General features: G+C 42.1%; 1 protein-coding gene and 1 long non-coding RNA gene across 3 annotated transcripts in view; one reads left to right on the top strand and one right to left on the bottom strand.

Annotated features, from left to right (window-relative positions):
- The window catches only part of LOC142924728 (uncharacterized), a 29,930-nt gene extending 23,687 nt beyond the window's left edge, over nt 1–6,243 (top strand). Inside the window, exon 3 of the long non-coding RNA XR_012941796.1 lies at nt 731–6,243. This is a non-coding gene — a long non-coding RNA (uncharacterized LOC142924728). The remainder of the gene's footprint in view (nt 1–730) is intronic.
- Nucleotides 1–14,779, bottom strand: part of LRRC49 (leucine rich repeat containing 49) — a 71,190-nt gene that overhangs the window by 21,730 nt on the left and 34,681 nt on the right. For both annotated transcript variants that reach the window (XM_032950184.2, XM_032950193.2), the window contains exons 10-13: nt 14,055–14,202; nt 9,695–9,778; nt 1,408–1,613; nt 775–909 (exon numbers count right to left, since the gene is read on the bottom strand). In XM_032950184.2, the coding sequence (XP_032806075.1) occupies nt 775–909; nt 1,408–1,613; nt 9,695–9,778; nt 14,055–14,202 (573 nt within the window). The remainder of the gene's footprint in view (nt 1–774; nt 910–1,407; nt 1,614–9,694; nt 9,779–14,054; nt 14,203–14,779) is intronic.

Below are 14,779 nucleotides of genomic sequence, written 5' to 3'. Positions count from 1 at the left end.
TTTCCGCAAAAGCGTGAAAGCAAAAACTGTACACACGAACAGGGTGCGAATTGTGCAACTGTGTGCATTGCATGAAATAATTAACTCATCTCAAAGTGCAATCGCTTCGAAGCAGTTGCCATTCTAGAACTGGAAGGCTATACTACTGCGTAGCTTTTCTGGGTTGTACCGTGTAGCTGTACCAATATTTTCTGGCTGCGGCAGCAGTGTTGTTCTGCAGTGATGCCGAACAACACACGCAGTACGACCCGAAAACACATCGCAAAGCTTGCTGGTTGGATAGTTATGCAAGTCTACACAAGAGCCAAGACTGTTGGCTTCCAAAAGTGGTACTAATTCTACACTGGTGACTGAAACCAGAATTTTAATCCAGGATCTCAGCTGTGCCAGCACAGTGCTCTGAGCAAGATGTTAACTATCTCGCCTGGTATACAGGAGGTCATGGGTTCGATCCCGACCTTGACGCGCCTGTATATTTTGGGTTTGCATGTTCTCCCCATGGTCGCATGGATTATTCTCTGGGTCTGGTTTTTCTCTCCTCATTTAGAAACATGTGTTTGGAGTATATGACTGCGATACATTTTCACGCGATGATGGTAAGCCACTTCATTGAGCTATCATTTGTGGCCAGGACGCTTCTGAAAAAGAGCTGCATAGCCCAGTGGGCCTCTACTTGGTACATTTTAATAAATAACGAATTCTGCGCATGACGAATGCTCTCTCTCAGCAGACTCTGAGAGATCGCACTGAGCCAAGATGTGCCCAACGGGGTACCTGGTGTCCGTGCAGCTGTCAACGGGGCTGGAGGCGAGCGACTGCAGCTTGCTCCCCGTGGGCTCCTCATCACCCGTGGGAAGCCTCGCGTCTCCCGCCGACAAACTCTCCCGACTGCTAGCTCCGCTTAGTAGGCTGCTTGGGATGAAACCGGGCACACAGGAGAAACGCGACGTCCATCGCCGAAACCGCCGCCGTGCCGAAGCTCATGCAACTCGGCAAAAAGCGCATGACGGCATGACGGTCAAATTCCCCGCTGTGAAATACGGTTCGTGACGCATTTAAGGATGCATTGAATTCTTAAATATAGAACTTTAAAAGGAACCAGCTAAGCATCCCGAGTATGGCAGTCTTGAGACTCAGTGAATATTTCCTGGTTAAACAGTCGTACACTGTACAATGCACTGCGATTGATGCAAGTGTTTAAATGCCATACCAGGTGAAACGGCCGACAGAACAAGATATTTGGGTCAACAAATTACCATTATGTTTATATTTTTTGGGCAGGTTCTTTCTTCTTTTCCACTTAATTGCTCCATCACCAATTTTGAATAGTATGTTAGGTGAATAACATCATCATCAGCAGCCATAATCTATTCTGGTATATCTGGGCCTTTCTCTAACAAAGGTGACCTGCTGTCTTCTGGCCACTGCTGAGAGGAGAGCTGCTCGGCTGATGTGGATGAGCTGAGCGCTGTGTGTCCAGATGACACATCGAGGGGTTGACTAGTCCAGGTCCAAGTCAGGGTGCGCTGCTGCTGCTGTTGCTGCTGTTGCTGCTGTTGCTGCTGCTGTTCCCAATGGCGTGCCACGTTGCGCAGGGCCAGACGTCTCTTTTCCTGGGGATAAACAGATGCGTCGCATGCGCCGGCCAACACAATAGGGCAGCTCTCCTAACTTACACGCTGCATCTCTGGCGGAAAAGAAATCCAGATGCTGACCGGGTGCATTGGTTGTGAAGTTCTGACACTTTCATCAAAATCAAGGCGACGAATGCATCTCGAAGTATCATTATTAATCGTGGAAGGTTCCAAACGGTTGAAATACGTTACAGCCAAATCCTTGAGGCTATTGCAAATATAATGCCAACACAAACAAAATCACATTTGCAAATCGACACACGGACAAATATGCGTGCAAGTAGTCAAGCAGAGATATACCAGATGCCAGAGCTGCCATTTTACATTTGTAAAAGCCACCAAACTAGTTGACTCAACTGACACTCGTTTGATAGGTTACAAATATACTCAGCTAGCAATTATATGTAAGTGAGAAACACCTGCTTGTACTTTACAAAGGGCTTGAAGAAAGCAATGACAAATCCTTCCTACTTGTTCACTTCAACGGTTTTTTTCTAACACTGTAATTTAGTTTAACAGTACAGAATGAATACTCGCCAGGCTTGTTTATATTTTGGACAAATAAAAACCTGGCAAGCAGGACTGTCAATGAACACAGAAACTTGTAATTTCTGTATTTTTTTGGCTAAGCAAAGACGTAAGCAGCAAAGATGTAACCAGCAAATGGTACAATGTGACCCCAAACAACTGGCGTCCTTTTGTACACAGTAAGTATTTCAACCCTTGCGGAGCCGAGGCTGATCGCAGGTAATGGGCAGTGCTCGAGATCAAAGTCACCTGTTCCTGAAAAGGGGCAGCATTTTTAAAACAACGTGCAACACTACCACCCTCCGAATAACAACCACCGCCATAGAGAGGAGCAGAAAAGGCCAAAGAGGGGACACGGTGAATTAACAACACGTGGTGAGGCCGGACAACATTTTGTCCCTTTTACAAAAATATTGCACTACGATCCAAGGCCTAGCTGAAAACCAGACAGCATGCACTCGGGAAGCCACGACCGCTCAAGGAATTTCCTGGATTGCCGCCAAGCCAGCGCAAGCCCAATGAGACCTTTTTTTTAAAAAAACTGCGCTTAAATATCAATTTCTCTATGTCTTATTTTCTACATTATCAATACACTTTAACAATATAAACGATTTCTATTTGAAATGTAAAAAAACACAACTTAGTAATGTATTATTGTTTTTTTGTCATGGGTAGCAGTGCTATGCTACCCCAGCTTCACCTAACCGCACTGACCAGCGTAGTGAAGTATGGTCAATTAACCCCCACAACCCGCAGGGAGTGGGGGAAGCCTGCATCCAGCAGTGGATTGTACTAAGCTAACTACACTTATAATTGTACCAGTTAAGGACCACTGAGCTAGGAGCTCTTATTCAGAGCAGAATTGGCCACATGTGATAGCTCATCGAAGTAGCTAATCATCACATGTGGGAATTTATAGCAGTAGCCAAATAATTTAAAAGCATTTTATAAACGTGGAGGGGAAAACCAGAAGAGCCAGAGAACAATCCACACTACTACGGGGAGAGAGAATGTGAACTCCGAATATGCATGCGTCAGGATCGGGATTGAGCCCACAAAACTTCTGTATACCAAATGAGGGAGATAGCATTTTGTCATAGCAAATTTAAAAGTACAAAACCATATAAATGTGCTATTATTATTAACACGATCATTGGAGTTATAAAAATTCCAATAATTACAGCATCATTAAATAAAGCTCTACTTATTAATATAAATCAGTACCTTGAAACAGTTCACGTACAAAAGATGGTGAATGTTTTGGAGATTTCCAAATGAAATAACCAACGGACTGTTTTTTCAGTGAATAATACAGGGTGTTTAAAAAGATTGACCCGATTTGAAGTCGATATACTGTATCTCTGCAACCACGAACCGCCCATGAATGAAACTCTTACCACTTGAAAGGGCGGGGCACCTAGTATCAATTGATTACCGCTAGATGCCTCTCCCAGCGCACAAACAGCCCCTAGCCTCAGTCATTCGCAAGACACACCGCCTCAACGTTGGATAGGTCGCACGGGACCCCAAGACTTGGCGCTACACTCTTGGCCCCCAAGATCCCCAGACATCACCACACCCTGCGACTTTTTCTTGTGGCGATACGTCAAAGACCGTGGTGTTTTTGTGCCACCATTAGCGACTAATCTGGATGACCTCAAAAACAGAATCACGTCAGCAGTGACTTCAGTGGAAGACACTTTGAGAGGCGTTTGGGACGAATTCAACTATCGTCTCGATGTTGTCCGTACAGCAGGTGAAGGGCACATAGAGCATTTATAACATGGTTAGTAAAACTTGATAACTCATTAAACCGTTTGTAACTTTTTGTGTAATTGTAACATGTTGCCATCGTGAAATATACTGCTTTGAAATTGTGTCCATCTTTTTTAAACGCCCTGTATATAAACAGTTACTCACTCCACAAATAATGATTATATGCCAATGTTAAAATACAGGTTAATTAACGTGGGTCCCAGCAGTGTCACTTAGAACTCCGTGTTCAGTAAATAAAACCCGAAGGGGCACAGTTCAGTCGTTAACGAAGATTTGTAAGGGCACGGATGCATTAACGAGAGTACTGGTGGAGGCATGGAGAGTGATCTCCACAAATACTGCATTGTGGCTGTAGAAAAAACCAAGCAATTTCCTTTGACATTCTCAGTCACGAAGGCAAGGGAGGCATGAGGGCTATACCATTGCTATCTTAAAGGTCGAGAGCTTCATTTGCGTTGAGTGATGCCTGCCTTGCAGTTATGGTAATTGAAAAAAAGTGCAGGATGTGTGTAATTAGTGACCAGTAGCTAAAAGCCTCCGCAGATGAAGATTAGAAATGGATATACCTCGACAAACTGGGATTTGCGAAAATACTAATGATCATACTTTTCAGATATATGTGACTGTAAATCATATTAAAACGCAATTATGCAGACACAGACAATCACATAAAATTCACATACATCAAAATCTACAACTAAATAATTAATGGTCTACCTATTATTACTTTTTGTAGCTCTTTCCTCCCAATTACATTTCCAACTTGCTATCCGTCGCAAATCCTGGGAAAACTGCTAACAGTGCACCACCGCGTGGCTGAGAGCACTCCGAGTAAAACGATATCAGATAACTACTTCTGAATACCCTTCAATAGGCACTCTTTATCCACACTATAGGTTGCACCTTTTAAGCGCCCTGAGTTCGTGTTGCATGTCAATTAAACAGTTTTTTTTCATCCCACAGCTGGCATAAGCTGAACCAACATTTTACGTGGCTAGGTTTTCTTTCTGCAGTAAATTGGTGACCAGACCGAGACCATCTCGCAATTACACTTGAGAACCCGGTTTAATCAGAGGCTTGGTTTCAAACCCAGAATCTCAGTGGTGCCAGCTCAGTGCTCTGACGTCGTTTTTGTTAGGCCTCAGTCACCCATCCACTCTAGTTCTTCGTAATTTTAGCAACTAACGATCTATTAATATAGAATTGAAGCTTTCGTGACTGCAGAAATTACTATACTCATTGTTATTTTCGGTAAAGTCACGTATGTAGACATAAAATAAAATGTAACTAAATTTTGATTTAAAGCTTTCGTGACTGCAGGGATTCATATTCTTGGTTATTTCGGTAAAGTCATGTAGAAGGTAAACAATAAAATAATAAAAATATAAAACAATAAAATTCTCACGACGTTTCGACTGCAACAAACAGCGAGGGAGCACATAGGGGGACATCACGCACATAGCACATAGAGAACGTTAAACTGCTCCCTTGCTATTTGTTTTACACCTGATGTTGATTGCTTGTGTTGCATTCGAAACGTCGTGATTTATTTTAATATAATTTAATTTAGTTAACTTTTATTTTATTTCTACATACGTGACTTTACCGAAAATAACAATGAGTATAACAATCTATTATCGAGTGTCGAGACTATGAAAACGAAATGTGCCTATATACAATGAAGGAAAAAATACACATACGTGTATACATTACAGCAAAGGGGAAAAAAAACTGTGCATAAACTTTGATTTAAAACTTTCGTGACTGCAGGAATTCATATTCTTTGGCTCTTTCGGTAAAGTCACATAGATAGAAAATAAAAAAATATATTTTTTAATAAAATACAATTTTAAATAAATAAACACTTTTTTATATTTTTTATTATTTTAAATTGTTTTATATTCGTGACGTTACCGAAAGAACCAAAGAATATGAACCTTAAGTTTTTAGCAAATTAAAAACTAAACATGAGCTAGGTCACGTTTAAACACATGTGAAGGCATCCACCAAATCCTGATTACACAATGTTCCGATTATTATCAACGATCTTCACAATCATTCAGGGTACATACAAAATATTGTATTCTCTCCTGAATTAATGTACGTTTTTCTAAAGCAACGCCACACATTGACATTTAAACATAGTGTGTTGAACTTCTTTCGCTCTGCAACGTGACCAACCGCCCTAATCGGAGTACAGGAGTAAGCCAGAAAATATACGAATTGTAACGCAGCTGTCCATTACGTGTAACCGCGCATCGATTCGGCAATTAAAATGATCACGCTCATGGTAAATGTATCAAAACGTGGGTGCGATTGTTGACCATGTTTTTTTATTGGTACATGTTGTTTGTAATAATCGGTCCATGTGGCCCCTGCAGCCAGTGGACGTGCTGCTGACCCGCCGATACTTATCTTATCTTAAAGGAATTTATACAGCGCCTTAACCCAGGCAATTTACAAATAATTAACAATGGCACACATGAATGTAATGGTGGAGGTGAGGTGAATGAAATATGTGAGAGGAAGAAATGGGGGCAAATCTGTGATGCGTGAATTCAGTGAAAGTGACATTGATGACAGTAAATGATGATGATGATGGATTGAATGAATGAATGGGGAATGAGTGAAAGCCACATAATGAGAATATGAAGAGGTAACAGTGTGGCGGTTATGAGGGGGAGATTAAGGGGGTCGTGGGGTTAACTAGGGAAAATAATTGAGTTTTGAGTGAGGAGCAGAAACGCGTGATCCACGGTGACTGTTTAATGTGGAGGGGGAAGTTTGTTCCAGTGAAGGAGACAAGAAGTGAAAAAGAGCGACGACGTGGACTGAGCGCGAGGAGGAGGAACAGAGAGAGAGAGAGAGAGCAAAGATTGAGAACGTTGAGGGTGAGAAGGTACGTAGACAGATATAAGAGTAACAAGATATAGTGGGGCAAGACCATGAAGGGATTTGTCGACCAGGGTGTGGACATCTGTCAAAAATAGCTTCATAGCTCAATGGATTCCTCCTTAACAATAAGGAAGTTTTTTTTTTTAATTCGATCGCAAAACCAAACCATGACAATCCATCGAATACGCGGGGAGGGCGGCTATTTATTTATTTATTTACTCCTTTCTTTATAATAATTTTGTATAGCCCTGTGAGCCATTCGGCTCTTGAATCGGAATTATCCCCCACGACCCACACGGCTTGGAGAGGCCCTCATCCAACAGTAGATTTACAAAATGGCTGTTCATCTGCTGATACACCTTTCTGCCTTCTTGCAACAAAGCCTTAGAGATTTTCTGTAAACTGCAAATCCCCCTCGCACACAACCCAAAGACACAGCCTACGGGACCTGTGAAGATAGCGCTGAATACCCTCAGGTGTTGGGGTTTAAACACGAGGGTGCAACAGGATAATCCCCACATCTCCCTTGCCGGGGAGATAACATCAAGCGCCCTTCCCTGGCCACGGTGTTGATGGTGCGGTGCTCTGGAAGGCCAGAGCATGCACCTACAAAAACACGCAGCTTGTACCAACATCAGCATCCCACTACTATACACTCCGCTACATTGCCATTCCTTCCATGCACACCACACAGGGGCCCTTTCAGGGTAAGGCGTGTCTCGGGAAATAATAAGAAAATCGTAAAGCTGTGGCTGGTGATATGACTTAAGAGGGAGGAGCTGGCATAAAAATAAGCTAAATCTACTTTTTTTTATTTGCCAATGTGCAAACGAAAATCGTGTTCGCCATTTTGCTTATATTTGTTTATGCTTGTCAAACGTGGTAATAACAAAAAAAATGCTCAACTGCCTCCTGCAGACTTTGCACCAATCAGAAAAAAAACAATGTGATTCTCATTAAAATACAATTGGTTCCACGACCACAAGTCAGCAGCCACAACATGCATGTGATGAATTCTGGTTTGGCTCTCGCTGTTTTAGTTTGGTCACACATTCTTCAGAATGGAGTTCAAAAGAAGTTCCAGTCAACAATTTTGCAAATTATCATAATGCGCCCACCCAAAATCGAATTTAAATGGTACTTAACACATGTTTTTTTTTATACATAATGTCAAAATGTTGAACATTAGCGATCATGAAACATGTGCAGTAAATATTGGAAATTTCATAAACTGGTTGACATATCAATTTACTTTATAAATAACCAACAACTCCTAACAGCAATGCCAACCATATAGAATGCCAATAGTATATCAAACATTTAATATTTCATAAGCAATCCAATACCTTCCGAGTGCATTGTTATTAAATGAATGTCATTTGTTATGAACTACAACCATTAAAAATACGTAAACGCAAACATAACTTTGAAAGGAGAATACTAAAATAATATAAAACAATACAATTCTCACGACGTTTCGACTGCAGTGTGGTTTTCACACCTGATGATGATTGCTTGTGTTGCAGTCGAAACGTCGTGAGAATTTTATTGTTTTATATTTTCATTATTTTATTGTTTCCCTTCTACGTGACTTTACCGAAAAAAACAAGAATATGAATCCCTACAGTCACGAAAGCTTTAAATCAAAATTTAGAATAATGTAACCATTATGTTGCATGTATGGATCTGATTTATCAAACCAAATATATATATAACCTCAACTTCTTACGACTTCAACTTTCCAGACGGGCTCTGAAGGACGGCACCGAGATGAAGCAGTGTGTGACTCAGGGGTCGGCAACCTGTGGCTCGCGAGCCAGATGTGGCTCTTTTGCCGACTGCATCTGGCTCGCAAATAAATCTTAGCTGACATTTCTTAACATGATAAGTCTTATCTTAACATGATGAGTCTTATCACGTTAAGAAATGTCAGCTAAGATTTAGTTGCTAAGTCTTATCATGTTAAGAAATGTCAGCTAAGATTTATTTGATAAGTCTTATCATGTTAAGAAATGCCAGCTAAGATTTATTTGCGAGCCAGATGCAGTCATCAAAAGAGCCATATCTGGCTCGTGAGCCATAGGTTGCCGACCCCTGATTGTTGCCCTCAGCCATCTTGCAGAGCCCCCTGCAGGTCACAATTAATATACATTCCCTTATTCTTCACACACTGCGCCTGTGACCGTTTCATAGCAACAATATAAAAAAGAAAGTACGCGCACAAACAATTAAAGTCATGTTTCTTTGGCAGAAAAATGTAACAAAATCTACTGCTTGTAAGCAGCGTAATCAAACGTAACTCCTCATTCACACAATAACCACATTCGACACTGGAGGCATGGCTTGGCTGAGCCGCCCTACAAGGCTGGGCATTGTGTGGGACCTGTTTAAAAAAAACACATTTTACCACCAAGCCAGCAGCGCCTGTAATTTCTGGGAGGTCGGAAACAACCATCACAATAAGACGGACGCCAGGGGCCCACGATATAAGCAGAACACTGCACAATGCGGGTAAAAAAAACAAGCTGTGATTAAAACATGTTTCACCAATAATTATTGTATTACCACTCCTGAAGTCATGCGGTGCAAGGTCTTGTACAACAAACCCACAAATTTATGAAAACGTTATCAACTTAGAACGGGTCCTCCCAGAAAACAACTGACAATATACAATATACCATTGTACTGCATGTATTGTTAGCCGTATTAATTGTTGTGCAATATGTATATTGTTCAAATAATGTGCAGCTATTTAAAACACACGAGTACCTGCCTTTAGGAAAATACATGCCCTTCAAAAAAAAACAGCAACGTGTACATTCAATTAAAGGGTTATGGCAATGTGCGAAGGGGCGGCAAACCTTCTGGATGGCTTGCTTATGGAATTCTCGCTTCTTCTCCTCCTGTTTTCTGGCCAAGAGGGAGGCCAATCGCCTCTCCTCTTCCTGGAGACCACACGAGGCGCGCAAAACACGTTGCACTGTTATTCGTCACCGTTTAAAAGGGCAAAACTTAAAAGTTACACGCGACATGTCTCTTTTTCACCCCATTTAAAACTAAAATAATCATCGTTAAAACCTTCTAATTGTATTCATGCCATGCAATATGAACCAGACAGAAACTTACAGCATAAAATGTATGTGACTGATTTCGTATTGGCGTACACGGCCTCTACCCAAAAGGCCACTGACAAAAAACATATTTTTATGTTTTAGCACTTGGGCCGTGTTTACTAATGAGGGTGGTGAAGTATTTTCAGCTTGTGTAATAAGTAAAAGTATCAAATTGACAAAGCAACAGCGCATTATGCACAGATAGAATCTGCGCTGTTACATTAGCCTGATCTGCTTTGAAATTACACAACTTGTTTTATGATGTTGTATTGGTAGTGGTGCACAAGCACAATTAACAAAACAAACTCACGTGCTATAAATAGCGAGAAGTTCCATAAACGAGCCATTCATATGCCATGAAAAAGGAGCATTGCCCAAAACTTCACGCATTACATATTTTTTAAGGCAGTGCATGTTCAGATTTTTTTTTAAATTATGATTTAAAAAAACTGAAGAAGCAATTTGTGTGCGGGAGAGAGGAAAAAAAAAGTGAAATCTGTTTTGGTGATTTAACGATTCTTAGAAAACTCGTAAGTGCCTGCTGCGTGACAGGTGAAAGGAGAGTCCGAGCGATTGATAAAGTGTGAGCTTGCGTGCATCGCCATCGGGGCCTCAGTAAAGGCACTCGGGCAGATGACGAGATGTGGATCATCAGTAAAGGAATCCTGATGGTCCACAGTTGGACAGAAGCGATTGTCATGGCCTTTTAAGCACACTCAATAAAGAGGCCATTAGTACAGCATTAAGATTTCAAGATTGCACCTTAAAACTTCTGTAAACTATGAACCGCTCCAATTGTCATGCCTACGAGAAGCGTTGTTCTCACAGTAGCAATGATGAAAACGGGGGCATTGAGTTTCGGTACATTAAGACATTCGGTCTCCTTAACCTTCCTGACAGTTCAACTTCGCAGGTGTTGTGACGTAAAAAAAAAATCTTATCGCGCATCGACGAAACGAGCAGGCCAATTGTGGTCGCAGAACCTCACCAAAATTGAAAATTCACGCGCGTCTTTCAACAATGGCAAATCAACTGATCATACCGATAGATTTCATGCCCGAATATATAAAAAAAACTATCAAAAGCATGGGATCATTTTATCAGGCTACATATAATGTACCCTTTACAAAGCCCTGTTTATACAAGTGCCCTGTGAATAAAAGCCAGTGAGGTTTAAGCAGTGTAAATTACGGATAATGTCATGTTGGGTGGCTGCCTCCTTCAGCAAGGGACAGTGGAGTCTTGGAGTCCAGGAACAGGTAATCATTCATCAGCTTTATTATCCTCTTAGAATCACCGCAGTATAAATTCCCTCCCTTTGTGTAAACATTCCTAGAATTTGATACAATGTCAGCAACAAACCTACCACCCCCTCCATATTTTATGTGCCTTAAATTTCTCTAAATAGCCGTACAAAGAACATGTTTTTGTATCCACCCCTTGGCCAGACAATTACAGATCTCAGCAGACAATGCGGATCAACAGTGCTGGTAAAAAATCAAATTTTTGGCCATCCTGGGAGAACTCCAACAAGTTTTGCGAGACGATCAAAGTACAGTGTTCTCCATAAAGCACGTACATTTCTAAGTGGAACTGTCATAAACGCGAGCGATACAACAGTCAGTGCTCGCCTACATTGCTACGACCTTACATTTTATGGGTTTGTTTTAGTTCTAAAATACTTTCGACGTCACAATTGTTCATCATCATCATCAACGAGTTTTAATCCTCTGATAAAGGAAGGCCTCTCAATGCCTATGTAACACCAGTCGATGGTACAATTGTAGAGGGCGACTTTTCAATACTGATGCCACTGACCAGGATTCCGTGCGGGTACAATACATCTCATTCCCACATGTATCCCGACGTTGTCACTGTTCTCACTTCATCATACTCATTCCAAATAATTACTCGTTGTACCAACGGGCATACCTTCTGGAAACATTTCCCGTCCACTCCCACCTTGGAGTGACGATGATGTCTAATGTTTGTTTGTTCCGACTGTTAAACTTGTTGGTTCATACAATTTACAGCGTGCCTTTGTTACAATGAATCAAATCTGTTTGAGTTAACCTTCGACAAAACAAACCCTTGCTCATGTCCACAATGGCAAAGCTAGTGATTGAATAGTCCTTGAAGTAATTTTATTTTTTAAATCGCAACTACCGGTTAAGACAAGTCACCATTCATGCCGGCACGGCACACGTTGCGTCTCCCGACTGCGATAATTAGGTTGGCGCAGTGTGGCTTGAAAATAATTAATAGCCACTGGCATTCGCAGTGCCAAAAGTGTTCGTAAAATGGCCATCTCAACTCCAGCTGCTTGGGGCACCGGCGTCGCGCCCCTTGCATCGGCCACACCACCTCCCCGTCCCGCACGGGACACACGAAACAGAACGACAGCAACCGTTTGTGGCTTATTCGTACGACTCCACATTGGAGTGTGGACGAATGGGAACCCCTTGGTCGAAGATGCAGGGAATATTAACGCCGCTGCCAAAAAAACGAAAATGACACATTGTCGAAATACCTCCGGGACGTACGTAAACTTGGGTCACCTCGCCGCCGCACGAGTGAAATTAAGTAAGGAGTTGTGTGCAATGAAGTTGGCAAAGCAGCGATATTTTCATTCCCAACCAGAGAACCGGCTCATTTCATAGTAAACTCAAAACTGATATTTACGCCAATGTTAGGGCTATCAAATTTAAGCTTGTGACATAACAAACACTTCAGTTCTATTTGCCATCAAAGTGCGAGCACATTATTTTAACCCAAAAGCACCCAACTTAAAAAAGGACGATTGTGTTACAGTCCGGACGTGAAGAAACACGAGTATGTGCACTGCACGCACTGGCTGGTGAACACCGCTCGCCACTCAAGCCATTTCCCAAACAGTGGACACTTTGGTTTCCACAGCCACCAGCGTATATTCATACGGGGCCACAAGCAAAGCGCGCCATGTGCCGTGAAGCGGCCACGCAAGGTAGTGCAGCATCATTTGCAAAAAAATAGCTCACCACGTGCCGTGTCATCGCGCAAACCCTCATTTTATTATTGCAATAGAAAATGTAGATTTTTTGTCAATGGTTTCTCAAGTTCGCCGCTGTTTTGTGGCTGCAGAAACTGGTGATGAAGCAATCACTTTGGGAGCTGCGGTTTCATGAGAACCGATACCTAATTTGTAATCCAACTTTCTAAGGCTCTCAGTTTCATGCGCCGATGCCTATCCAAACAGGGGATTTAATCCTAATAAGACTCCACCGCAAGAGTTCACGCAAGCGACCTGGAAAGATTTACAGCAGCCTATCCGAATGAACCGTTTTTCCCCTTTTTGGCCCAGGACCAGCAGACACTGGGGCTCGATTAACAGGCTCATCCATGAAGCAGCAACGCAATGCCGCCTCACATCCACATTACACGCTCACTCATGAGAAACGGAATTCTTCAAAGGGCTTATTTTTGTTCGAGAGTTCATACAAGTTGAAAAGACCAACTTTCCATATTCCGAATGGCTCTATTCTATACGTTTATAGTAACATTACAAATATTCCTCTTGCATCATGCAATTTTGCAGCAAGATAATTTTTTACATGCTATAAGTGGCCTGTGTCATACTTTTAAGATGTTCATTATACATTATTAAATGTGTGTATATAAATTGTGCATCAATTGCTCATTGAACTGCCCACAACATTCAATATCTTTTCAAGTAACAGCTAGGACACCAAATAATATTTGAAAAAAAAACGTGGCTTGCCACTCAAATGACCATGGGTTATTGCTCGTCTCTTATAAACAACCCTTATTCAGCGGTGGAAAGAAATCCACATTTCTATGACAGGGGGAAGTCTGTCCATAACAAGAACCAGTGCGTAGCTTCCGATAAAGCAGTACTCAATAACCTACAGGAATGAGGCACTAAATCAACACCCGGTCGGGATTTGAACTCGCAACCTCACGTCCCCGGCCGGATCCTATACGCGCACACACACACACACGAGTGACAATTTAATCCAGAGCTACAACGACGCCATGTGACTGCGGTTGTGCCTCCAGCGTTCGCACGCTGTGCCGATTTCACTGCAGTTGCCCTTGCACGTGTGCCCACCGTGACGCGTTTCATGTCCAGCTGCCTCAGCTGCCCCATGTGGCGCAGCGCCGTCTGTCGGTAGCATGCTTCCTGTGCCAGCGGATTCCCATCCAACGCAACCTCGCACAGCGACGGAGCCTCTCTCAGGCACACTATCCCGTCGAAGCTGAGCGTTCGCACAGAAGACAGAAACACACACGACACAAACGCACGCGCGCACACGATGTTGAACGAATGCATGCATGTTCACACATACACAAGGCACGGATAGAAACACACACAAATGCATAAACATAATATGTACGTATTGTAGATATATATGAACGTATCTACACGCACGACTGTCACTTTTTAAATGCACAACCCATTTTTTTCACATTCCATTTTTTTATGAAGCTTTTTTTAAGTCACATCTGCTATGAATATTTGAAATGCCACATGACGTGAGTTCAGCGGCGGGTTATGTTGATTTTTCAATATGGGCAGATTGTGAGGCTCAGATTAGAGCATGGCCTGTTGTTTCACCGTGGAATTCAAATAGTGTCCAAGTGCTGGGCGGTGCTTTGTTTGAAATTTTTTTGCGGGAGGTTTGTTTGAACAACTTACACAAAAACTCGAAACACAAAACAAAGGAAAAAAGCTCAAAAATAATACGACGCCACATCGAAGCCAATATTGTGTGCTCCGACTATAATGGTATCGGGCGCTGAGCTAAAACTTCTGAATGTAAACACATTAATAAG

This window comes from Petromyzon marinus, chromosome 1 (assembly GCF_048934315.1).
Source record: "Petromyzon marinus isolate PM22_M1 ecotype Great Lakes invasive population chromosome 1, UKy_Petmar_22M1.pri1.0, whole genome shotgun sequence".
NCBI lineage: Eukaryota > Metazoa > Chordata > Hyperoartia > Petromyzontiformes > Petromyzontidae > Petromyzon > Petromyzon marinus.
Note: the sequence above shows the minus strand (reverse complement) of the source record. Positions and strands in the feature narration are given on the sequence as shown.